General features: G+C 39.9%; 1 protein-coding gene across 1 annotated transcript in view; it reads left to right on the plus strand.

Moving 5' to 3' along the window:
• FAF1 (Fas associated factor 1) overlaps nt 1-25,305 on the plus strand; it is a 468,145-nt gene that overhangs the window by 105,630 nt on the left and 337,210 nt on the right. The window contains exon 4 of the mRNA XM_051857780.3: nt 4,708-4,910. Within this exon, the coding sequence (XP_051713740.1) occupies nt 4,708-4,910 (203 nt within the window). The remainder of the gene's footprint in view (nt 1-4,707; nt 4,911-25,305) is intronic.

Raw genomic sequence — 25,305 nt, forward strand, 5'->3', positions numbered from 1 at the left:
TTCCCAGGTACAGTAGCAAGGAACAGAATCAAAAGTAGAACAGCTGGGCCAATTGCTAGGGCTGGGCCATGCTGAAGCCAGAAGCCTTGAACTTTTTCCGGGTCTCCTATGTGGATGCTGGGGCCTAAGTAATTAGACCATCCTCTGCTGCTTTCCCAGGTACATTAGCAAGGAACAGAATCAAAAGTATAGCAGCTGGGGCCGGTGCCATGGCTCACTTGGTTAATCCTCTGCCTGTGCGAGTGCTGGGTTCTAGTCCTGGTTGCTCCTCTTCCAGTCCAGCTCTCTGCTGTGGCCCAGGAGGGCAGTGGAGGATGGCCCAAGTGCTTGGGCCCCTGCACCCTCATAGAGACCAGAAGAAGCACCTGGCTCCTGGCTTTGGATCGTTGTAGTGCCGGCTGTGGCAGCCATTTGGGGAGTGAACCAACGGAAGACCTCTCAGTGTCTATAACACTACCTGTCAAATTAAAAAAAAAAAAAAAAAAAAGAGCAGCTTGTACTCAAACTGGTCCTTATATGGATGCTGTGTTGCAGGCCACAGCTGTGCTACAATGCCATTCCCTATAACTGAGTCCAGCTTCATGAAGTCATTTTATTGTTCTGTCTAGCTTGCTACTTCTAGGTGTTGGCATACATGAATAAACTATGCTGCACTTTTGCTGTGAAATGAATTTCTTAGGACCAGTGTAGTATGGGAAGCTGTGTAGATCAATAAGGTATTCCTTAAATCCATGAGTAGTGATATTGCTAGAAGTATTGCTGTTGGAGAAGTCAGTTCTATATCCAGAAAAGTGTGAAAACAGGTCACTACCACCTCTTTAATGAGAATAATTCATTAATAGGCCTCTAGGGAATGGTGCCCTGTTGGGGACTCAGTATTCATTTCTGTTGTGTGAAGCTTAGACACTCTGAAGTTTTCCTAGTTAGCCCAAGGTGTTGTGTCCATCCTTAACCTTCTCTCTTGGCATGGCCATATTGTAAATTAATGTATTGGGCAGCTCCAGAGTAACAAGGGGAAAATTGCTGAATAATGGCTTCTTGTCTATGTTACACAGGGGCTTTTCTTCATTGGATAGCATAGAGCTCATTCACCTGAGAAACAAATATATACTGTGTCTGTATCTCTTTCCTAGACCTCCTTGGCATCCAAGTTTCCAATTTTATTCTTTCCATGTCCTGATTAAATGTCCAACTTATTAGCTGTTCATGATTCACTATGGCTTTGTACTTCAGACTATTTCTGTTTCCAAATGAAATGGTCAACTGTGGTATATTAATAAGATCTCTTCACTAGGAGGCTTTCTTTCACTGTCATCTCTCAGGAATATTTCTGGTTAGGGCTATAATGCTGTAGTAGTCTATTTGGGGTGGCTACCAGCATATGATACATAGCTACTGTTTTTCTTTCCAGTCCAAATATTTTCTTCCATTGTTAACTTAGTTTCATCTCTTATTTATTGATCAGAAGTATAGGTCACAGCAATAGACTTTTTATCTTGAAGTGCTTTTAACCACCAGACCCCAGAAACTTTATGAAGTTGGTAAGCCCCTGCATTTTTGTGGAACATGTCTACTAATCTGGTATGCATGTGTATTATCAAAACATCTATTATTCTTTAAATATTTATTTATTTTATTTGAAAAGCAGATTGAGAGATTGGCAGACAGAGATCATCCATTTTCTGGTTCACTCCTCAACTGGTAACAATGGCCAGGGCTGGGCAAGACCAAAGCCAGGAGCCAGGACTTTTCTCTGGATCTCCCACCTGGGTGCAGGGGCCCAACAACTTGGGCCATCTTCTGCTACTTTTCCAAGCACATTAGCGGGGAGCTGGATCAGAAGTGGAGCAGCTAGGACTCCAACTGCGCACATATGTGATTCTGGCAGTGTAAGCGACAGATTTACTCGCTCTGCTGCAACACCGGCCCCATGATCTCCTTTTCTCATAACTACTGATCTCTATGGAGTGTCAAAGGAAAAACCTATTTTGTAGAATCCTAGCTACAACATCACTTGATAGGCTATATAAAAAGGTAGATTTGGGGCTGGCGCCGTGGCTCATAAAGCTAATCCTCCACTTGCGGCGCCGGCACCCTGGATTCTAGTCCCGGTCGGGGCGCCAGATTCTGTCCCGGTTGCCCCTCTTCCAGGCCAGCTCTCTGCTATGGCCCGGGAGTGCAGTGGAGGATGGTCCAAGTGCTTGGGCCCTGCACCCGCATGGGAGACCAGGAGAAGCACCTGGCTCCTGGCTTCGGATCAGCGCGGTGCGCTGGCCACGGTGGCCATTGGAGGGTGAACCAACGGCAAAAGGAAGACCTTTCTCTCTGTCTCTTTCTCACTGTCCACTCTGCTTGTCAAAAAAAAAAAAAAAAAAAAAAGTAGATTTGGAATCAAGAAACAATAAAGCTGTGTCCTACTTTCTAACTTCAGTTGTTTTTCATAGGTTCTCTAGGACACTTTGACAGACTTTAGAGATGTGAATTATCATTGCACAGATTTTGATAATATTTAGAATGTTCAATTTGGAATTCAACAGTGGCATTCTTTTGGATTTTAGACTTTGTCTTCCTTTACACATTTAGTTTCTTTCAACATTTCCTTTCTTTCAATCTAACAGCTGGGAGAGAGGGTAGATTTTTGTCTTTAGATCAGTAATTACTGGAGTATCTGAAATCTGGTGACACCTAAACAAGTTGATTTTGAAATTTTTTTGACTGTGACCTACAAAGAAAAATACTTGGAATCCAAAACACACATAAGCAAATATGTAATAGAATAAAAAGATTTATGAAGTAATTTTTGGTCCTGACTATTGAATGACATACACCAATAATATCTGTTCTGTTGTATTTTTGTCTTTGAAAGACTAGTCACAACTTACTGAATCTACTGGGTAAATTCTGTTCAGAGCAGTAGTATGAATAAGAGAATAAATAAAATTTTTTTTCTCCTTAATTCTGTAAACAGTGCTTAAGTTGTCATGTTTTTGGTTCCTGTTTCTATATCAGTTTCTGGCCCATTGTTTTTGTGTAAATTCAGCATGAAAATAATGATATTTTATAACTGGTCTTATATGCTGGTGGCATTGGAATAAGTAAGTGTAAAATACTCATACTCAGGCAAAAGAAGAAATGAAAAGCCACCGTGGCTTTTAGCATAGAGAGGGAGACATCATAGCAAAAGTTGAAGCTGGGAAGGTAGGTAGGATTCAGATCATACAAAGCTTTATAGGCAATTTATCAAAAGAGCAAACTTATAGTTTGACGAAAACTGTATATGAAGGCATTTGTGTCTTTAATTCAAGGGGTGGTGTGGAATGGAATACAGGGGAGTAAGAATATGTTTTAATTAGTTAGGAGGTGCCTACATTAGTCCATACAAGATATGACTGTGGCTAGTCCAGGGTGGCCGCTTCAGAGGGTAAATGTTGATAACTTATCCAAAATATATTTAGGAGGCAAAATTGAAAGGAGTGATTAGATTTGGGCATGGAGAAAGAAAAAGGGGTCGATGATGACATCACAGATTTCTGGCTTAGGTTGGTGATATTAGGAATAATAGAGGAGGATCAAGCTTTGGGAAACATTAATGAGCTTTAGCTTTGCACACACAGAGTAAGGCTTGATATCTTACTAGGTACCAGGCATTGTGCAAATATTATTTTTCCTATGTTACAAACAAGACATCTAACTATTAAGGAGGCAGAGTTGGGATTTTATTTTTATTTTTAAATTGGCAGTGACTGTGGGGCTGGTATTGTGGTGCAACAGGCTAAGCTGCTGCTTATGATGCCAGCATCCCATGTTGGAGTGCTAGTTTGAGTCCCGGCTTTCTGCTTCTGATCCAGCTTCCTGCTATTGTGCCTGGGAAAGCATTAGAAAGTGGTCCAAGTATTTAGGCTTCTGCCATCCACGAGGGAGACCAGGATAGAATTCCTGGCTCTAGCTCTGGCCTGGTCCAGACCTGGATGTTGTGGCTAGGTCTGATGGCAGGTGGAGCATCGCTCTTTATCTCTCTCATTTTGCCTTTCAAATAAATAAATCAATCTTAAGAGAAAAGGCAGAGACTGGGACATGTTCAGAATTCAGAAGAATCCTGACAGAGAAGGAGATGTTGAGCATACTAGAAGAGAAAAGATAATCCCTAGTTTGTAACATTTATGAGAATATGGTTTTAAGAGTTTTCACAAATCGAAAAATGCCCATTCTATTTTATTAGAAGAGAGAAAGAGAGGGCATATTTGAATTTGTGAATTAATACTAAGAAGGTAAGCGAAGTTCCTCTTGATGGCTTCTAATTTTTTGTTAAAGTAGAAAAAATAGTTTAAGGTCATTGAAGCTTCAAAATTCTCACTAGAGAATTGATGAAGTAAAAACTCTGTTCTTTATACACAGAAGTTTTAGATAATTTGTTTTTTGTTAGGGCAAATGAGTACATGTGCCCATCTGTTTGTTTGCTACCCAGATGCCCGCAACAGACATCATCATGATATGATCTTACAAAGAAACATAGACAGGGAAAGATGGGAGGAAGAGTAATGTGATCTTCACTGGGAGAAATTTAGTGGACCAAATAGAATTTGTTTGATTTTAACACATGGGTAGGTAAATTTAATAACAACAGCACAAACAAGGATAGAGAGGGTCCTAGTGGTATCATGTAATGACTTGATTGATGATAATTTTTCTTTTATGTAAACATTTTAGTGAATATGGAGGTGAGACCATACCAGGACCTGCATTTGATCCAGCAAGACATCCCGCTCCAGCTCCTACTCCCTCTTCTTCAGCATTTCGACCTGTAATGCCATCCAGGCAGATTGTGGAAAGGCAGCCCCGGATGCTAGACTTCAGGGTTGAGTACAGAGACAGAAATGTTGATGTGGTACTTGAAGACAGCTGTACGGTTGGTAAGGTTTTTCTTCTTGTAAAGCTTTTGAAAATAAGTAGTTCATTAGGTAAGCATTCAGTTTCTATTCCTTTCTTCTGAGTTGACTGCCAAAAAGAAGGAGGAAAAAACTAAACTGAAACATTTTCCCATGCAGATTATTGTGCTCTGTTTTTAAGTATTATGTTAAAGTTGAGGTAAGTTTGAGAATAATTTTTTTGTTTCATGGATGTGGAATGGATATGATGCTATTTTCAGGATGATATAAATCAAATATGTACAAATTTTAAGAAATACTCTTAATTATTAAGTACCTTAAATATCAGACTTTACAACTGAAGCTCACTCATTTGTTGATACTATGTGTCAGTTTTGGGCTATTGCGTTAGAATACCTGAGTCTGGGTACTTTGTAAGAACTAGGAATTAATTTTTTCACATTTCTGGAGGCTGGCAAGTCCAAGATCAAGGCACCAGCATTTTGGTATCTGTGAAGACTGCTTTTTGCTTCCAAAATGGGGCCTTATACTGCATCCTCTACATAGGAAGAATGCTGTGTTCTCACATGGTAGAAAGCAGGATGGCAAAGAGGGTAAGGTCCCTTTGTCAAGCTGATTTAATCCTAATCATGAGGATGAGCCCACATGGCTGTTCACCATTTTTTAAAAAATTATTTGAGAAGCAAAGAGAAAGAGAGTCAGATAAAACTCCTCCCCAGTGTTTCATTACTGATATGATTGAGACAGTATCTCAGTCCAGGTCCCCCACGTGGGTGACAAGAAGCCAAACACTTAAGCCATTCACTGCTGTCTCCACAGTCTACATTTGCAGGAAGTTTGAATCAGGAGCTTGAGCCTGGAGTTGCGCAGGCACACAGATATGGGCTTCCTTTCTGGCATCTCAACCACTAGGCCAAATACCCAGCCTGCTACTTATTTCTCAAAGGACCTGCCGGTTAGTATTGTCACATTGGTGACATCTGGATTTTGAAGGAGACACATTCATACCATAGCACTGAGGGAAATGAAAAGTCAGACACAAGACATGTTCTCAAAACTTTTTATCTCTGTCTGCCAAGTGATGAAATGCTGTTGTATCAAAGGAAATTCAAATTCTGTTTCTGTACAGACTTTATCAAGTTTGTTGAACTCATCATATGTGATTCAGATTTTTTGATTCACTGTTGTTGAATCAGAAGTTGTATTAATTTTTTCAAGATTCATTTATTTATTTGAAATTCAGAGTTACACAGAGAGAAGAAGAGGCAGAGGCAGAGGGAAGTCTTCCATCCTCTGGTTCACTCCCCAATTGGCCACAAGAGCCAGAGCTTCGCTGATCTGAAGCCAGGAGCTGGGATCTTCTTCTGGGTCTCCCACATGGGTGCAGGGCCCAAGGACATGGGCCATCTTCTACTGCTTTCCCAGGACATAGCAGAGAGCTGGATCAGAAGTGGTGCAGCTAGGTCTTGAACTGGCCCCCATATGGGACGCCGGCACTGCCGGCAGCAGCTTAACCTGCTATGCCACAGCACCGGCCCCATGTATTAATTTCTAATGTAGTATAGTTTTGCCGTAAACATAAATTCCAGATATTTCTAAATTTAGCCTATATTCATTTTGGGAATCATCATCCCTAATTTTATTAATTGACCTTGAAAAGGGATACTGTTAATGATTATTCTCAAACACTATCCAGATTGTTTTCTCTTTGCTTAAAACCATTCAAAAGCTTTCTATTATCCTTAGTGTAAAATTCAAATATTTAACATGGCATCTAAACCCATGCATGATCAAGCCCCTTCCTAAATTTCTTATTTCATCTATTTCCACTATTTTTGCTCACTGTGCCTGTCGTAGTAGACTTCTTTCAGTTCACTGACTAGGTTATTAACTCTGTAGTTTTGTCTTTCTGGATTTCTCTCCTGGATTAGCACCTTTCCTGTGCCCATCTTCATGTTCCTGAATGTTTTTCTGTACTTCCTTTTTTCATAAAAAAAGAACTATAGTAAAGAACACATAACAAAAGATTTACCCCCTTAAGAAATTTTTCAATTTACAGTACGATATTGTATATATACAGATAGATATTTTTATTTTGTATAACTTAAATTCTATATCCACTGAACAACAGCTCCCTATTTTGCTGCCCTTTGAGCTTCTGGAAAACAGCATTCTGTCTTGTGCTTCTATAAGTTTGACTAATTTAAATACCTCAAAGCAGTGGAATCACGTAGTTTTTGTCATTCTGTGACTGGCTTATTTCATTTATTATAATATCCTCAGGGCTCATCTAGGTTGTAACATGACAAAATTTTCTTCTTTTATGAGGCTGAACATATATATCATTATATGTAATACATTAAAAAATAATTTAAAATTTCTTTAACTGATACATAAAACTCAGGTTTTGTGTTTTTAGATTTTTAAAAATTTTATTTGAAAGCCACAGTTAGAGATAGAGAGATAAAGAGAGAGATCTTCCATCTGCTGGTTCATTCACCAAATGCCTGCAACAACCAGGGCTTGTGCCAGGTTGAAGCCAGGAGCCAGGAGCTTCTTCCAGGTGTCTCACATGATGACAGGGGCCCAAGCACTTGGGCGACCTTCTGCTACTTTCCCAGGCTCATTAGCAGGGAGCAAGCTGAATTGCAAGTGGAGCAGCTGGGACTTGAACCAGTGCCCCTTTTGGGATGCTTGTATCACAGGTGGCTGCTCTACCTGCTACACTGCAATGCCAGCCCCAGCACAGGTTTTTTTTTTTTAAAGTTCCATTATCAGTGGACATTTAGATTATTTCCATATCTAATCTGTGAATAATGTTTCAATGAACATGAGAGTGGAAATAATTCATATAAAACCTGAAGTAATCTCATTTGGCCTTGATATATGATCCTATTAAGGCACTGGTTAATATTTTGTTGAGTATTTTTGCATTTGTATTCATCAAGGATATTTGACTATAGTTTTCTTTTCCTGTGGTCATGTCATTATCTGGATTTGGTATCAGGATAATACTGGCCTTGTAAAACTGAATTAGGATATACTTTTTTCCCTTCAACTTTTGGATGTGATTGAGAGAGGTTGGCTCGATGCTAATTCTGTTATGTGATTGGTAGCATTCTCAAATGAGACCTGAGTGTTTCTTTGTTGGAGATTTTTTTTTTAACATTTATTTAATGAATATAAATTTCCAAAGTACGATTTATGGATTACAATGGCTTCCCCCCATACCGTCCCTCCCACCCACAACCCTCCCCTTTCCCATTCCCTCTCCCCTTCCATTCACATCAAGATTCATTTTCGATTATCTTAATATACAGAAGATCAGCTTAGTATACATTAAGTAAGGATTTCAACAGTTTGCTCCCACACAGAAACATAAAGTGAAAAATAATGGATGATTTTTTTTTTAAATGATGATGAAATCAGATCAGACCTATTGTCATGTTTAATCCCAGTGAGAGTCAAGTTGGGAGTTGATAATTTCTTTCTTTCTTTCTTTCTTTCTTTCTTTCTTTCTTTCTTTCTTTCTTTCTTTCTTTCTTTCTTTCTTTCTTTCTTTCTTTCTTTCTTTCTTTCTTTCTTTCTTTCTTTCTTTCTTTTTTTACAGAGGATCAGTTTAGTATACGTTAAGTAAAGATTTCAACAGTTTGCACCCCCATAGAAACACAAAGTGAAATATATTGTTTGAGTACTCATTATAGCATTAAATCTCAATGCACAGCACATTAAGGACAGAGATCCTACATGAGGAGTAAGTGCACAGTGACTCCTGTTGTTGACTTTACCAATTGACACTCCTGTCTATGGCATCAGTAGTCTCCCTATGCTCCAGTCATGAGTTTCCAAGGCTATGGAAGCCCTCTGAGTTCTCCGATTCTTATCTTGTTTAGACACGGTCATAGTCAAAGTGGAGGTTCTCTCTTCTCTTCAGAGAAAGGTACCTCCTTCTTTGATGACCTGTTCTTTCCACTGGGATCTCACTCACAGAGATCTTTTGCCAGAGTGTCTTGGCTTTCCATGCCTGAAATACTCTCATGGGCTTTTCAGCCAGATCCGAATGCCTTTAGGGCTGATTCTGAGGCCAGAGTGCTGTTTAGGACATCTGCCATTCTGTGAGTCTGCTGAGTGTCTCACTTCCCATGTTGGATCACTCTCCCCTTTATTTATTCTATCGGTTAGTGTTAGCAGGTACTAGACTTGTTTATGTGCTCCCTTTGACTCTTAGCCCTCTCATTATGATCAATTGTGAACTGAAATTGATCACTTGGACTAGTGAGATGGCATTGGTACATGCCACCTCGATGGGATTGAATTGGAATCCCCTGGTATGTTTCCAACTCCACCATTTGGGGCAAGTCAGCTTGAGCATGTCCCAAATTATACATCTCTTCCCTCTCTTATTCCCACTCTTATGTTTAACAGGGATCACATTTCAGTTAATTTTCAACACTTAAGAATAACTGTGTATTAATTACAGAATTAAACCAGTCATATTAAGTAGAACAGACAAAAAAACTAAGAGGGATAATGTATTAAGTTGTCCATTAACAGTCAGGGCTATGCTGATCAAGTCACCGTTTCCCATTTAAATTGGCAAACAAAAAAGCGGTCTGCAGCCTAATGTTTATTGCAGCTCAATTCACAATAGCCAAGACCTGGAACCAACCTAAATGCCCATCAACGGTAGACTGGATAAAGAAATTATGGGATATGTACTCTTTAGAATACTATACCGCAGTAAGAAACAACGAAATCCAGTCATTTGCAACAAAATGAAGGAATCTGGAACACATCATGCTGAGTGAAATAAGCCAATCCCAAAGGGACAAATACCATATGTTCTCCCTGATCGGTGACAACTGACTGAACACCAAAAAGGAAACCTCCTGAAGTGAAATGGACACTATGGGAAACGGTGTTGGAGATTTTTTTAAGAAAATATTTATTTGTTTGCAAGGCAGAGTTACAGAGAGAGAGGGAGGGAGGAAAAAAGAAAGAGAGAGAGAGAGGGAGGGGGAGAGAGAGAGAGAGAGAGAGAGAGAGAGAGAATATTTTCCATCTGCTGGTTCACTCCCCAAATGGACACAATGGCCAGAGCTGGGCTGACCAGGAGCTAGGAGCTTCTTCCAGGTCTCCCACATGAATGCAGTGGTACAAGTTCTTGGGCCATTTTCTGCTGCTTTTCCATGCAGATTAGCAGAGGAGTTGGATCAGAAGTAGAGCATCTGGGATTTGAACCGGTGCCCATTTGGTATACAGGTGCTGTAGGCAGAAATTTAACCTACCAAGCCATGTAGCAGGCACCACTACCTGAATCTTCTACTTGCATGGCAGGTGCCCAAGAACTTGGGCCATCTTCTATACTTTCCCAGGCACATAAGCAGGGAGATGGATGGTAAGCTGGGTTTTGAACCAGTGCCCCTATGGGATGCCAGTGTCACAGGCTGTGGCTTAACCTGCTGTACCACAATGCCAGACCTGAATTTCAGACATTTTGTGTATATAAATCCAAAATTGTCGCTCCCCGTCTTTGTGGAGGAACGACACAGGACCCTGCGCTGTTCTTCTGTCTGCTCGGCCCTCCCCGGGTTTGCTGCTGGTTCTTCCCGGGTTGGCTACCGTCCCTTCCATCTCCGTGGAAGGGCGGTTCCCCCTGCCACATTCCCCACTTCCGCGGGGGAGCGGCACACCGCCGGCCGGCTCTCTCGGGGGCTGCTCAGGTGTTCCTCAGGTGTTCCCCTTAGATGTTCCTGGTGCATGTTGTCTCTCTCCTCCTTTATAGTCCTCTTCCACCAATCCCAACTCGGCTGCCCACACGCTGAGTACGCTGCTCTCCTCCAATCAGGAGCAGGATCAGCTCCTGGAGGTCATCACTCAAGTTGGCAAGAGGCAGCTGCGTAGAAGCTGTTTTCTCCTCTCCCAGCGCCATATTGTGGGAGAGCAGATGCATAGAATAAGTCTTAATTCCAGTAACTTAGTCTAGTCCGAGTTGCTCCCCACAAAAATGAGTTTTGTAAACAGCATATACTTAAATCTTATTTTTGTATCCATTCAGTTGCTCCTTACCTATTGATTGCAAAGTCTAATCTATTTACATTTAAAGCAATTACCTATAGGAAATTATCTACTGTTTTTGTTTTGTTTGTTACTTTGTCTTTTTTGCTCCTCATTTCCTACCTTTCTGCCTTTTTATTTGTTTTGATATTTTTGTAGTGTTGTGAATTGATTCCTTTCTCATATTCTTCTATGTATCCTCTAGTGATATTTTTGCTTTTGTTACCAAAACAATATTGGACATCTGTTAGACATTTAATAGGTGTAGCCATCTATTTTAAGCTAATAACACCTTCACTCTTAATCTTTAACATCTCTGAATTTCCAAACATTTTATGTTTATTTATGACGTCAGCAATCACCCGAGACTCTTGCCATGAGCTGTCTAGGCTACAGAAGCCCCTTGAGTTCACCAACTCTGAACTTATTTAGTCAAGGCCGTATCACAGTGGAGGTTCCTTCCTCCCTTCAGAGAAAGGCGCCTCTCTCCTTGATGGCCTGTTCCTTCTGCTGGGGTCTTGTTCACCAGGATCTTTCATTTAGATTGTTTTTTGCCACCGTGTCATGGCTTTCCATGCCTGTGAGACTCTCATGGACCTTTTAGCCAGATCCGAATGTCCCAAGGGTTGATGAATACTGACTTCTAAAACTTAGGGACCAGGTCTTATTCTTCTCTAAATTTTTTCTCAGGCTCAGTGTTTGGTGCAGAATAATAGTTGTTGAGGAAGTGAATGGCTCAATAAGTGAATATATGCATATGTGGTAGATCTTCAGAATGTTTGTGGACATATTATATATTATGAACAATATATGAATGAGTTTCAAAAATTTTTTTATTTATGTATATTGAGAACGAGAACTCCCATTTGCTGTTTTACTCTCTAAATGCCTCCAATGACCAGGGCCAGGCCATGCCAAACCTGAATGTAGGAACTCAGTATAGATCTCTCAAATGGATGGCAGGGACCCTGTTCCTTGAGCCATCACCTGATGCCTTCTATTGGCAGGAGACTGGAATGATTAATGGAGCTAAGACTTGAATCAAGATGCTCCAAAATAGAATGCATGCAACCCAAAAGTTTGTTAATTGCTATGCCAAATACCTAAACCTTCCATGAATGTTTTTTGAAGTACTATCATACAATATACACAAACAAGGGTTCTTTCAGGACCTTTTTAAAAAGATTTATTTATTTGTTTGAAAGTCATAGTTGAGAGAGAGAGAGGTATCTTCCAGCTGTGGTTCACTCCCCAAATGGCTGTAACAGCCAGGGTTGGGCCAGGCCAGGCCAAAACCATGAGCCAGGAGCTTCATCTAGGTCTCCCTTGTGGGTGCAGGGGACCAAGGACTTGGGCCATTTTTCACTGCTTTCCCAGGCACATTAGCAGGCAGCTGGATTGGAAGTGGAATAGCTGGAACTTGAACTGGTGCTCAAGTAGGATGCCGGCATTGCAGGCGGCAGTTTTACCCGCCATGCCACAGCTCTGGCCCCATTTCAGGAATTTTTTGAAATACTCATCAGTATACACATATAAGGGCATGTCATAAGGTTTGTAGAATAAAGGAATTAAAAGATAGATTTATTTTGGTGAAAAAAAAATTCGAAATCCATGAATGGATTTTATGTAATCTGTATTTCCCATAAGCTTTTTTGAAGATGTCTTGCTGGAGTCTATTTGTCACCACCATAAATTCTTTTTAAGTTTTTCTAAATTAAAAGTAACCTTCAAAAATGTATTTGAAGGTCAGATACACACACACACACACACAGAGAGAGACAGAGACAGAGAGAGACAGAGACAGAGACAGAGATCTCATTCATTCACTATTTTACTCTCCAAATGCCTGTAGTACTTGAGGTTGGGCCTGGTGGAAGGTAAGAAGTTATTCCAGGTGTTTTGGCTGTCAGGAACCTAAGTAATTGATCCATCGTTATCTTTCTCCCAAGGTGCACATTAACAGGAAGCTAGATGGGAAGTAGAGCCCAAACTTGAACCAGGCACTCTGATATGGGATGCAAACGTCCCAAGCCAAATGGCCCCCTTAAAAAAATTATTTGAAAATCAGGGGAGGGTGGAGAAACAGGACATTTTAAATATGAACTCTTAGGTGTATGCATTTGCCTTAGTGATTAACACACCTATATCCTATGTTAAAGGTGTTCAGGTTTAAGTGTTGGATCTTAATTTCAGCTTCCTACCAATGCAGACCACTGTTAAGTGGTAGTTCAAAACTTGATCTATGACACCCACCTGGAATCCTGGGTTGAGTTCCTGGCTCCTGGCTTTGGCCTGACCCAGTCCCTGGCTGTTGAGTGTATTTGGGGAATGAACCAGTAGATGGAAGATTGAAGTCCTGGCCATTGTGGGCTTTGGAGAATGAACCAGTGGATGGCAGCTGTCAGTGTCTGTTTGCCTGCCTTTGTCTCTCTGCTTTTTGGGTAAGATATATACACACACACACACACACACACACACACACATATATATGATACATATGAATAAAATATATAAATATATTAGCAAAATGTGACATAGCAGGTAAAGTCACTGCCTGTAATGCAGGAATCCCATATAGGTACCTGTTTGAGTCCTAGCAGCTCCACTTCTGATCCAGCTCCCTTCTAATGTACCAGGGAAAGCGGTGGATGATATCCCAAGTTCTTGGGCCCATGCACTCACATGGGAAACCCAGAAATTCGGGCTAATGTCTTTGACCTCGGCCAGTCCTGACCATTGTGACCATTTGCGGAGTGAACCAGCGGGTGGAAGATCTCTCTCTCTGTCTTTCTCTCTCCATTCCCCTTCTTCTTTCTGTAATTTTGTCTTTCAAATGAATAAATCCTAGAAAAGATGTAGTCACTAAAGTTTATGTGACTTGTAATATAATTGTTGCCAACATCTTACTTTCATTCAGAAATTAAATAAATACTAAGTTTTCTGTGGCTATAGTCATGTAATTATTTATATGCAAAGAAATGCTCAGTAAGACAACTTAGATTTTCTGTTATTATCTGGAAGATGAAACATGGTATGCAGCAAACTTAAAGTTGATCAAGAACTTTATATTGGAGTGACACCTAGTGGTAATTTTATTGGCCTGTTAATGTTTCTAGTGCCCTTTATATTCCTGCAGTTTTGGTTTGTTATAATAAATATTTGTTTAATAAAGTTTGTTCAATCAGAACTATGACCATACCTGCTTTGTCTTGGTCTGTTCAGCATAGTCCTTATTCCATTTCTGAAATGTAGCAGAAAAATAGGCTTGTTAATTACTTGAACCATTTGTGTCTCCTTTTCTTTTCTGATTTTAATCTTCCTTAAAGCTACTTTTATTATATTGGATAGTGTTTTATTTTAAATGAATCAGATTGAATGTAGAAAGATTTAAAAGATTTGGAAAGTACATTTTCAATCTGAAAAAGTAGTTCATATTATTTTGAATCAGTGTTTATCTCATACCTATAAACTTAGATTCTGGTCTTGACTGTGTTAGATTAGCTGTGTAAGCTTTGGAAAGTGCATAAGCCTTCTATGACTCATCCTTACTATATGAATAAACATTAAGTATTTTTGTGTCATTTTTGCATGTGAAAAGAAGGAAAGGGTAATAATTTTACTTGCCTTACCAAAGGTACTGTGATTTTGAAATGTGAAGAGGGCTGATTATATCTTGTACTTTGGGGAGGAAAGCCAACAAACATTGTGTGTTGGTAGCATTGTTTAATCCATCAGAAAACTGATGTCTTATTTGCTCCATGCCCACAATTGTGTACTAAACAAATAACTTTAGAGTCATTTAAAAATTTGAATAAGTATTATGTCAAATTGTGATTTTTTTTAAAAAATTTATTTATTTATATGAAAGAGTTACACAGAGAGAGAAGGAGAGGCAGAGAGAGAGAGAGAGAGAGAGAGAGGTCTTCCATCCACTGGTTCACTCCCAAATTGACCACAACAGCCAGAGCTGCGATGATCTGAAGCCAGGAGCCACGAGCTTCTTCCGGGTCTTCCATGGGGTGCAGGGGCCCAAGGACTTGGACCATCTTCTACTGCTTTCCCAGGCCATAACAGAACACTGGATCGGAAGTGGAGCAGCCGGCACTGCAGGCGTGGCTTTACCCATTAAGCCACAGTGCCGGCCCCCAAATGGTGGTCTTAATGTGCGTAGTTGATTTTATTTATGTATTGAAATATTTCATTAACTTAGTTTCAGATTTTAAATTAACAGCTTATTATTGTATATATTGTGGGGTATAATTTGGGGGGTGAACAAACAGAAGGAAGACCTTTCTCTCTCTCTCACTGTCTATCTGTCGAATAAAAAAATTAAAAAAAGGTATTTATTTATTTGAGATGCGGAGTATAAGAGCTACTGTGCACTGATTGACCTCCCCAGATGCATACAACTCTGGTCAAAGCTGGGAGCCAGGAACTTAATCTAGTTCCTATGGACCCAACTGCTTGAGCTATCACCTACTGCCACCCAGGTTGTGCATTAGTGGAAAGATAGAATCAGGAGTACAGCTGAAACTTAAACCCAGGCACTCTGATATGGTATATAGACATCCTTACTGGCATCTTAATAGCCAGGCAAAACACCTCTCTCAAGAACCAGATCCTTAGAAACAATGCTATAGACTTTTTCTCACATTACTGCCTCACACATCACCATTTGGGTTGTTTTTATAGATAGGTTACACTTCTGTCATTGCTTTCTTGTTCTTTTAATGGCCTCTGCTAATAGGTTTCACCTTTTCTGTTCCCCATTTGATTCTTTGCTCTATAGCTAGATTATTTTTGTGTTTAAAATCTGTAATAAATTCCTTGTGCTACTCTAGATAATGGTTGAAATTTGGTACTTAAGGTATATCAGCTTATATTGCTTTGTTCATACTTTCTTTTTTGGCTTCTTGTGTTGAAGGTGCCACCTTATTTTTAAATACTTTATTTGTCTCCTCATCCCTCTCTGTGTTCATTATAAAAAAAAATGAATTGGTTAAAATTTGAAAACAAAAAGTGTAGGAGGTTAAGTTGCCACCAGCAACGGCTGCTCTGCTTCCAAGTCTGCTCCCTCCTAATTTGTCGCTCCCCCTCTTCGTGGAGGAACGACACTAAACCCTGCGCTGTTCTTTTGTCTGCTCGGCCCTCCCCGGGTTTGCTGCTGGTTCTTCCCGGGTTGGCTACCGTCCCTTCCACCTCCGTGGAAGGGCGGTTCCCCCTGCCACTTTCCCCACTTCCGTGGGGGAGCGGCACACCGCCGGCCGGCTCTCTCAGGGGCTGCACAGGTGTTCCTTCAGATAGATGTTCCTGGTGCATGTTGTCTCTCTCCTCCTTTATAGTCCTCTTCCACCAATCCCAACTCTGCTACCCACACGCCGAGTACGCTGCTCTCCTCCAATCAGGAGCAGGATCAGCTCCTGGAGGTCATCACTCAAGTTGGCGAGAGGCAGCTGCGTGGAAGTTTACTCCTCCCCAGCGTTATATCGTGGGAGAGTAGATGCATAGAATAAGTCTTAATTCCAGTAACAGTCTAGTCCAAGTTGCTCCCCACACTAATTCACTTGGGAAAGTGACAGAAAATGGCTCAAGTAGTAGGGCCCCTACACTTATATAGGAGACCTAGATGGAGTTCCAGGGTCTGGCACAGCCCTGGTTGTTGTGGCCATTTGGGGAGTGAACCAGTGGATGGAAAAATCATTTTCTCTCTTTCTGTGTCATTCTGCCTTTCAAATACATAAAGTAAATTAAATCTTTAAAAAAGGGCAAATTTAACATTTTGCTTTATTCTACTTTCATTGTAGTGTATAATTATTTCATAAGGATTAGACTATATTTGATTTTTTATGATCTCTTTTTTACTTATGACATTTTCATATATATATTTACAATGCTCTTCTACTCTGCTGTTTTTAAAGCCTAAAACATAATATATTGGACAAGTCTTGTTTGCTAGTTATTTTGAATTTTACTCCATTCTTGATCTTTTACTGTAACACACTGCAGTGAAACTTTTTGAACCTCAGTGATATTTGCCTTAATATGGATGCTTTGAGTTACAATACTGGGCTAGAGAGCACGGGCATTTTTTAATTTGTAGGGGTATTCTATCAAATTGCTTTTCAGAGAGATTTTATTAGTTTATGTCCATCAATGGCATATTAATTTACACCCTTGTCAATAGTCTGTGGTGTTTAAAAATAGAAGTTAAAGTACCTAAATGTAAGCATTCAAACTATGAAACTATCAGAAAAAATACAAAGGAAGAGCTTTGTGACTTTGGATTGCGAATGATTTCTTATATATCATACTAAAAGCATAAAAACAAAAGGAAAAGTAGATGAACCAGATTTAGAAATTTCTGTCAAATAGTGTCAAAGGGCACTAGGAACAGTAAAGAACAGCTTGCAAAGTGATGGAAAATCTTTGCAAATCACATATCTGAAAAGGGATTAATATCCAGGCTATGTAAAGAACTCCTACAACTCAACAATAAAACTAGATAACCCAATTAAGGAATAGGCAAAGCGCTTGAATAAATATTTCCCCAAATAATAAACACATTAAAAAATGTTCAGGGTGGCAGGTGTTGTGGTGTAGTAGGTAAAGCCACTGCCTGTGATGTTGGCATCCCATATGGGCACCAGTTCCTGTCCTAGCTGTTAAACTTCCTATTTTGCTTCCTGCTAATGTGTCTGGGAAAAGCAGCAGAAGACGGTCCAAATACTTGGGTCCCTGCCATTCACATAGGAAACCCAGATGAATCTCCAGGCTTTGGCTTGGCCCAGCAGTCATCTGGAAAGTGACTAGTGGTTGGGAAGACTCCTCTCTCTCTGTCTCTCCTTCTCTGTCTGTAACTCTGACATTGAAAAATAAATAAATCAATCTTTTTTTTTTTTTTTTTTTTTGACAGGCAGAGTGGACAGTGAGAGAGAGAGACACAGAAAGGTCTTCCTTTGCCGTTGGTTCACCCTCCAATGGCCGCCGCGGCCGCCGCGCTGTGGCTGGCGCACCACGCTGATCCGATGGCAGGAGCCAGGTGCTTCTCCTGGTCTCCCATGGGGTGCAGGGCCCAAGGACTTGGGCCATCCTCCACTGCACTCCGTGGCCACAGCAGAGAGCTGGCCTGGAAGAGGGGCAACTGGGACAGAATCCGGCACCCCGACTGGGACTAGAACCCGGTGTGCCGGTGCCGCTAAGCGGAGGATTAGCCTAGAGAGCCGCGGAGCCAGATAAATAAATCTTAAAAAGAGCCAATTCAACATCATGAATTATTAAGGAAATGCAAATTTAAACCACAATGAGATGCCACTTAATACCCTCTAGGAAGGCTATTATTAAAACATGCAAAAACATATACTCACAGAAGATAAAAAGTGTTGGCAGGGACATGGAGAAGGGACATGGAAATCTTTGTGCCTTAATGATGTGAATTAAAATGGTATGGCCATTGTAGGCCGGTGCTGCGGCTCACTAGGGTAATCCTCTGCCTTGCGGTGCTGGCACACCGGGTTCTAGCCCCGGTCGGGGCGCCGGATTCTGTCCCGGTTGCCCCTCTTTCAGGCCAGCTCTCTGCTGTGGCCAGGGAGTGCAGTGGAGGATGGTCCAAGTCCTTGGGCCCTGCACCCCATGGGAGACCAGGAGAAGTACCTGGCTCCTGCCTTCGGATCAGCGCGGTGTGCCAGCCGCAGCGCGCCGGCCACGGCGGCCATTGGAGGGTGAACCAACGGCAAAGGAAGACCTTTTTCTCTGTCTCTCTCTCTCACTGTCCACTCTGCCTGTCAAAAAAAAAAAAAAAAAAAAGAAAAAAAAATGGTATGGCCATTGTAGAAATTATGGTCTGATAGGCAGCAGATGGTGGCTCAAGTGCTTGGTTCCCTGCTACCTATGTGGGAGACCTGATGGAATTCCCAGGCCTCTAACTTTGTTCTGGCTTGGACCCACCTGTTGTGAGAATTTGAGGAGTTACCAGCAGGTGGAAGATCTCTGTCTCTGTCTCTATATATCTTTCTTAGTCTTTGAAATAAAAAGAAAGCAAACTTTTATAAAATTAAAAATAAGATATTCTGAAATCATGTAGAACCAAATGTAAATACTCTTGTATTAAGTAGGCAAACTTTTGGAATTCTTTTGTTATCAGAACCCTTCAGATATTCACATTTTGTTGGTTTTAATGTTTATAGGTGTATGTAAATGTCTTGTGAATATACAAACTTACATTATGAGCCGCAAGATATGCAGAGGTTGCATCTTTGAATTTGTGAGGTCAGATGGTATAGAAGTATAAACTGTGGAGCATTTATTTATTTATTTGAAAGGTAGAGTGAAGGGGACAGGGGACATAGAGAGAGATCTTCCATTCTCTGGTTCACCCCCTTCCCCAAATGGCTGCAGCTGCTAGGTCTGGGCCATACTGAAGTCAGAAGCCAACAGCTCCATCCTGGTCTCATATATGGGTAGAAGGGACAAAAGTACTTGTGCCATCTTCTGCTGCCTTCATAGACACGTTAACAGGAAGCTGAATTGGAAGCAGAGCAACTGGAACTTGAACCCAAGCTTCCATATAGGATGCTATTTTCATAGCTTAACTCACTGGCCCATAATGCTGGCCCCATGTTTTGCCATTAAATTACTTGTTCTTGGCCAAAGATACTCTAGATCGAATTTAAAAATCTTTTTGGAAGAGTCTTTTCAGCCCTAAAAGTCTAAAGTGCCTTTTGTAATACAGAATCTTAATGTGATTTTCATAGTGTAATGAGAAGTGTTGTGGGAATTGGTGGCTTATGATGTTTAAATAAGGACATGAGTGGAGATAGTAAAATATTTCTAATGTCAGAAAATGTCAGTGGAACAAAGGGTGAAGAAATTTGCTTCTGAGAATTGTACTTAAGAAAAATCAGATGATGTATTACTCTATATTTTGTTTCTTCTGGGTGACAGGTTTGATTGCCTTGTGTCTTTCCTGAGTTAGTTTATATTTCATTTTAATCTTTTGAGAATTTAGCGCCATCTTGTGTTGACATTTTTTAATTAAAAAAGTGATAATCTGCACTCTAAATCTGAAATGTTTTCATAGTTTTTAAATAATTTTAAATATTCCTACAGAGATGATCAGTAATTTGGCTCAGTAATACTCACCAAATAATAGAATAGGGATAATGCTTTTTATCTTAGTGATCACAATATTTCAGCAGTATAGTACATTCTGTTCAGAAATGATCAATATACATATGGTATCAGTGTTCATTATGTATTTTCTTCTTGAAAGGAAATAATTGGAATGTATTAACTACCGTTTGTTTTATACAGATAGAATTCCCCCTGCACCTGTATTTACCTTAATTACACAAATATAAAAGGTTGATATTATAAAGTTAAATCATAATTCCTTCCAAATGACCTTGACAAAAGGCCCTAAATTGTATAATAACTAGAATACATAGAGTATGTTTGTTAAAATTTGGGACTCTGAGGAAAACTAATAGTATTCAAAGTGATGTTTTTGGAGCATTTAATTGACAGATAAAGTATAAATACTTCTTCAGTGTATTAAAGCATAAATACTGTTTTTTTCTTTTAATCAATTGTTTCTGTCAAGCAGCTCTAAATACATTAAGAGTAACTGCTGAGTAAGGTTTAAGGCAAACTTTCTCTCTCCTTTTCTCTCTTTCTTACTCTCACTCTCACTCTCAGATTTTCTTGTCACTCAACTGTGGAAAATTCCAGAGAAAGATTACTCCAAAGAAACCAAAAGCAAAGACAGTTTTACTTGAAATATCTTTATTAACCTTCAGGTTAAGTTGTTAGATGAACTTATTTATGTTAATAATTTGGATTAGGTTGCCAGTGCCATGGCTCACTCGGTTAATCCTCCACCTGCGGTGCTGGCATCCCATATGGGTGCCGGGTTCTAATTCTGGTTGCTCCTCTTCTGGTCCAGCTCTCTGCTGTGGCCTGGAAGGCAGTGGAGGATGGCCAGTTGCTTGGGCCCTGCACTCACATGGAAGACCAGGAAGAGACACCTGGCTCCTGGCTTCGGATCAGCGTAGTTCTGACCTTAGCGGCCATTTTGGGGGTGAACCAAAGGAAGGAAGACCTTTCTCTCTGTATCTGTCTCTCATTGCCTAACGCTGCCTGTGAAATAAAAAACAAGTTTGGATTATGTTAACATACAATCATGTGAAATGCAAGCTACCCTATTTTCTAATGTAAAAGTAGGTATTTTTCATGTAAAATAGGATTAATTTGTCCAACAGATTAGGGAATAGGCATTGTTTTCAAAATGCATGTATTTGATGGTAATGAATACAATGCACTACACTATTTTAGTTTAGCACTAATACTTTGATTTGTGGTAAGCCTGTGGTTTTACCTAGCATTGCCTTTGAGTTATCAATCTCAAGCACCCCTAGGAATCTGTTAAGTATAGTTTTGGGAATTACTGCTCCCCATCCACTTGGATAAAACGTGTAAAGAATTCCCAAAAGGTTCAACCCAATCTGCGTGAAAGGTAAGTACCTGCTAAAATAAACTTCTGTACTATTTAAAGGCACACTACTAAATCTAAGCACTGATATAATTTAGCCCCAAATTAGTAGATAGCAGAGGTAGAAAAATGTGACCCAAAACTCAAAAAAAAAAAAAAAAAAAGAAAATAGAAAATAAAAGTGTCTATATAAAGCGGATTTGATGGCAGATGAGGATATTAATATAGCTCTTATTAATTTGCTTAAAGATTTAAAGGAAAACAAGAAATTAATGAGATAAAGAATAAATATGATAAAAAAGCTAAATAAAAATTCTGGAGTTAAAGAAAGAAGAGCTACAATTAGATTTCATTTGTGGACTTCACAGATTAGCTATTGAAGACTAACATATTTGAAGAATGAAAACTGAAGCATAAATGGCGAATATACTTGGGGGTGGGGGTTAGGCATCAGCTTACATGGGAGGGAAGATGGAGCCTGAGTGATCTGTAAAGAAAATATAAAATGATCATAACATGTGATTAATGTCCTGCAAATAGAGAAGATAGTAAAAAAGGGGGATTTTTAAAGTATAGCCCAGTACTAGCAAAATTTGATGGAAAGTACAAATTCAAAAATCCAAGAAGCTTATCAATATCAAGTAGGAGTAACTCAAAGGAAACTATACCAAATTTCTACTATTGAAAATTAATAGTATAAAAATACTAAAGCCGAGCAGAGGAATAAAATGATGTGCTTCATATAGGAAAAGAGTTTTTAAAAATAGTGACTACAGAGTTTTGTTTTTTTGTGTTTTTTTTTTTTTTTTTTTTTTTTTTTGACAGGCAGAGTGGACAGTGAGAGAGAGACAGAGAGAAAGGTCTTCCTTTGCCATTGGTTCACCCTCCAATGGCCTCCGCGGCCGGCATGCTGCGGCCGGTGCACCGCACTGATCCGATGGCAGGAGCCAGGTGCTTCTCCTGGTCTCCCATGGGGTGCAGGGCCCAAGGACTTGGGCCATCCTCCACTGCACTCCCTGGCCACAGCAGAGAGCTGGCCTGGAAGAGGGGCAACCAGGACAGAATCCGGCGCCCCGACCGGGACTAGAACCCGGTGTGCCGGCACCGCAAGGCGGAGGATCAGCCCAGTGAGCTGCGGCGCCGGCCGACTACAGAGTTCTTATTAGAAACACTGCAAGCCAGGAGACGATATTGTAGTTTGTTTTCAATGATGAAGTTAAAATGTCAACCTAGAATGCTTATCCAACAAAAACATAGATGATTATAGTAAATATAAGTAACTTCACATTTTAATTAGAAGTTAAAAATTGTCATACTGAATATAAAAAGGAAATCCATCCATATGATATGTATAAGAAAACCACTTTAAATGTAAAGTGCAAAAGTTTAAAAATAAAAAATTTAAAAATACACACAGTAATAATCACTACAAGCTGAAAGCGCTGTGTTAATAGTAAATGAAGTAGACTTTGGTCAGAGAATTTTATGAGGAATACATGGGACATTTCATGCTGATGCAAATACCTATTCATCAGGAAGATTAAGTATCCTAAATGTGTATTTATCAAATTAACAGAGTTTGAAATATGTAAAACCCAAAGCTGATAGAACTGAAGTGAGAAGTGGAAAAACCCACATTGTAATGGGAGTTTATAACACTTCTCTCTTCTAGTAATGTTCAGAGTAACAGAAAATATGAACAACATAGAAACTAATTTAACCTACTATATAGATAATTCTCTGATAAATACAGCAAAATACATGTTTTTAATGTGCAGTTGATATATTAATTCAAGTGGGAAATATGCTAAGCCAAATATAAAGCATAAAATTTTTTTAAAAAAGCGTGTTCTCTGGCAACAATGGAATTGTTAGTAATTAAAACAATCTGAAAAATTCCAGAATACTTGGAATTTAAAGAACATACTTCCAGATGAATCATACAGATTAAAAAAAAAGAAATCACAAGGGAAATTAGAAAATATTTTGAACTGAATTATGACAACATGACCATCATTATCTGTTTGATGCCAACAAATTAGTATTTATATATATATATATTTATTTATTTATTTGACAGGTAGTTATAGACAGTGAGAGAGAGAGAGAGAAAGGTCTTCCTTCTGTTGGTTCACCCCCATATGGCTGCTATGGCCAGCGCTATGCCAATCCGAAGCCAGGAGCCAGGTGCTTCTTCCTGGTCTCCCATGCGGGTGCAGGGCCCAAGCACTTGGACTATCCTCCACTGCCCTCCCGGGCCACAGCAGAGAGCTGGACTGGAAGAGGAGCAACCAGGACTAGAACCGGCGCCCATATGTGTTGCTGGCGCCACAGGCAGAAGATTAACAAAGTGAGCAATGGCACCAGCCCAACAAATTAGTATTGCGAGGGAAATCTAAGATGCTTAATTACAAAAGAAGAAAGTTGTAAAATCTGTGATCAAAATCTTCACAGAAAAAGTGACTTAAGGCAATGTGGCATAGCTGGAGTCCTAGCTGCTCCTCTTCTGACCTAGCTCCCTGCTAATGTGCCTGGGAAAGCAGCAGAGGATGGCTCAAGTGCTTGGGCCCCTGCACCCACGTGGGTGCTCAAAATTTATATAAACCAGTGAACAGTACTCCAGGAGCACAAAGCTTGTTTTTGAACCTATAATCTACCACTTTAATTCACCCTGTCAGCACATAAATAAGAAAATAATTTCAGTTGATGGAGGAAAAAGCATTTGACGATATTCAGTACCCATTTCATGTTGAAACAAAAACTAGTAGCAAATTAGGAATAAAGGATATTGCTGAAGAAATGTAACTAATATATAATACTTTATAATGAAAGACCAAAATGTTCCCTCCTGGAATCAAGCACAATGTCTAGTTTACTTGTAAAAATAGTCAATACTTCATCAAAGAAGATAATCAAAAAAGCCATAAGCGCATGAAAAGATTCTCAGTGTCATTAAATATCATTCATTGTCAGGTAACACTGATTGAAACTGCAATACAAACCACTTTTTATCTCCAAGAATGACTAAAACTTAAAAGATTGAAAGGTCTTTTGTTGTTAGTGATAGGGAACAACTGGAACATTGTTGGAATGAAAGATGATACAACCACCTTGGAAAACAGTTTGGCACTTCTGTTCTAAGGTATTTACCCAAAGGAAATCAACCCATATGTTCACAAAAGAATATATGTTTATAGCAGTTTTATTTGCAATAGGGAAAACAGAACTCAAATCCTTCTCAACTGGTGAATGGATAAACAAATTGTACTATATCTGTATATATTATTTGTTGCTGTATAATTATCCAAAATTTGGAGACTTAAATAACAGTTGTTATCTCAAAGTTTATGTAGGTCAGGAATATGGCATAAATGCAAGCAATATGTCATCTTGAGGCTGTAGGGGAAAAAAAAAAGCAACTTGCAACACCAGCCTCCCATACCAAGTGCCAGTTTGAGTCTTCACTGCTCTGCTTTTGATCCAGCTCCTTGCTAATACCCCTTGGAAAACATGAGATGCCCAAGTGCTTGGAACCCTGCCAGTGTGGGAGATTTGGAGTTCCAGGCTCTTGGCTTTGTCCTGGTCCAGCCCTGGCTGTTGCAGCCATTTGAGGACTGAACTAGTAGATGGAAGGTCTTTCTCTCCCTCTCTATCACTTTTCCTTTCAAATAAATAAAATCTTAAAAAAAAATTATAGGGGCTGGCTTTGTGGTGTAGTGGATATGGTTCAGGACTTGGCTGCTCTAGTTTCAATCCAGCTCCCTCTGTTGGCCTGAGAAAGCAGTGGAAGATGGTCCAAATATTTGTGGCCCTGAACCCCAAAGAAACTCTGGGCTCCTCACTTTGGCCTAGCATAGCCCTGGCCGTTGCAGCCAT

The sequence above is a fragment of the Oryctolagus cuniculus genome, chromosome 7 (genome assembly GCF_051225735.1).
Source record: "Oryctolagus cuniculus isolate XC-2025 breed Fujian yellow rabbit chromosome 7, ASM5122573v1, whole genome shotgun sequence".
Lineage (NCBI taxonomy): Eukaryota > Metazoa > Chordata > Mammalia > Lagomorpha > Leporidae > Oryctolagus > Oryctolagus cuniculus.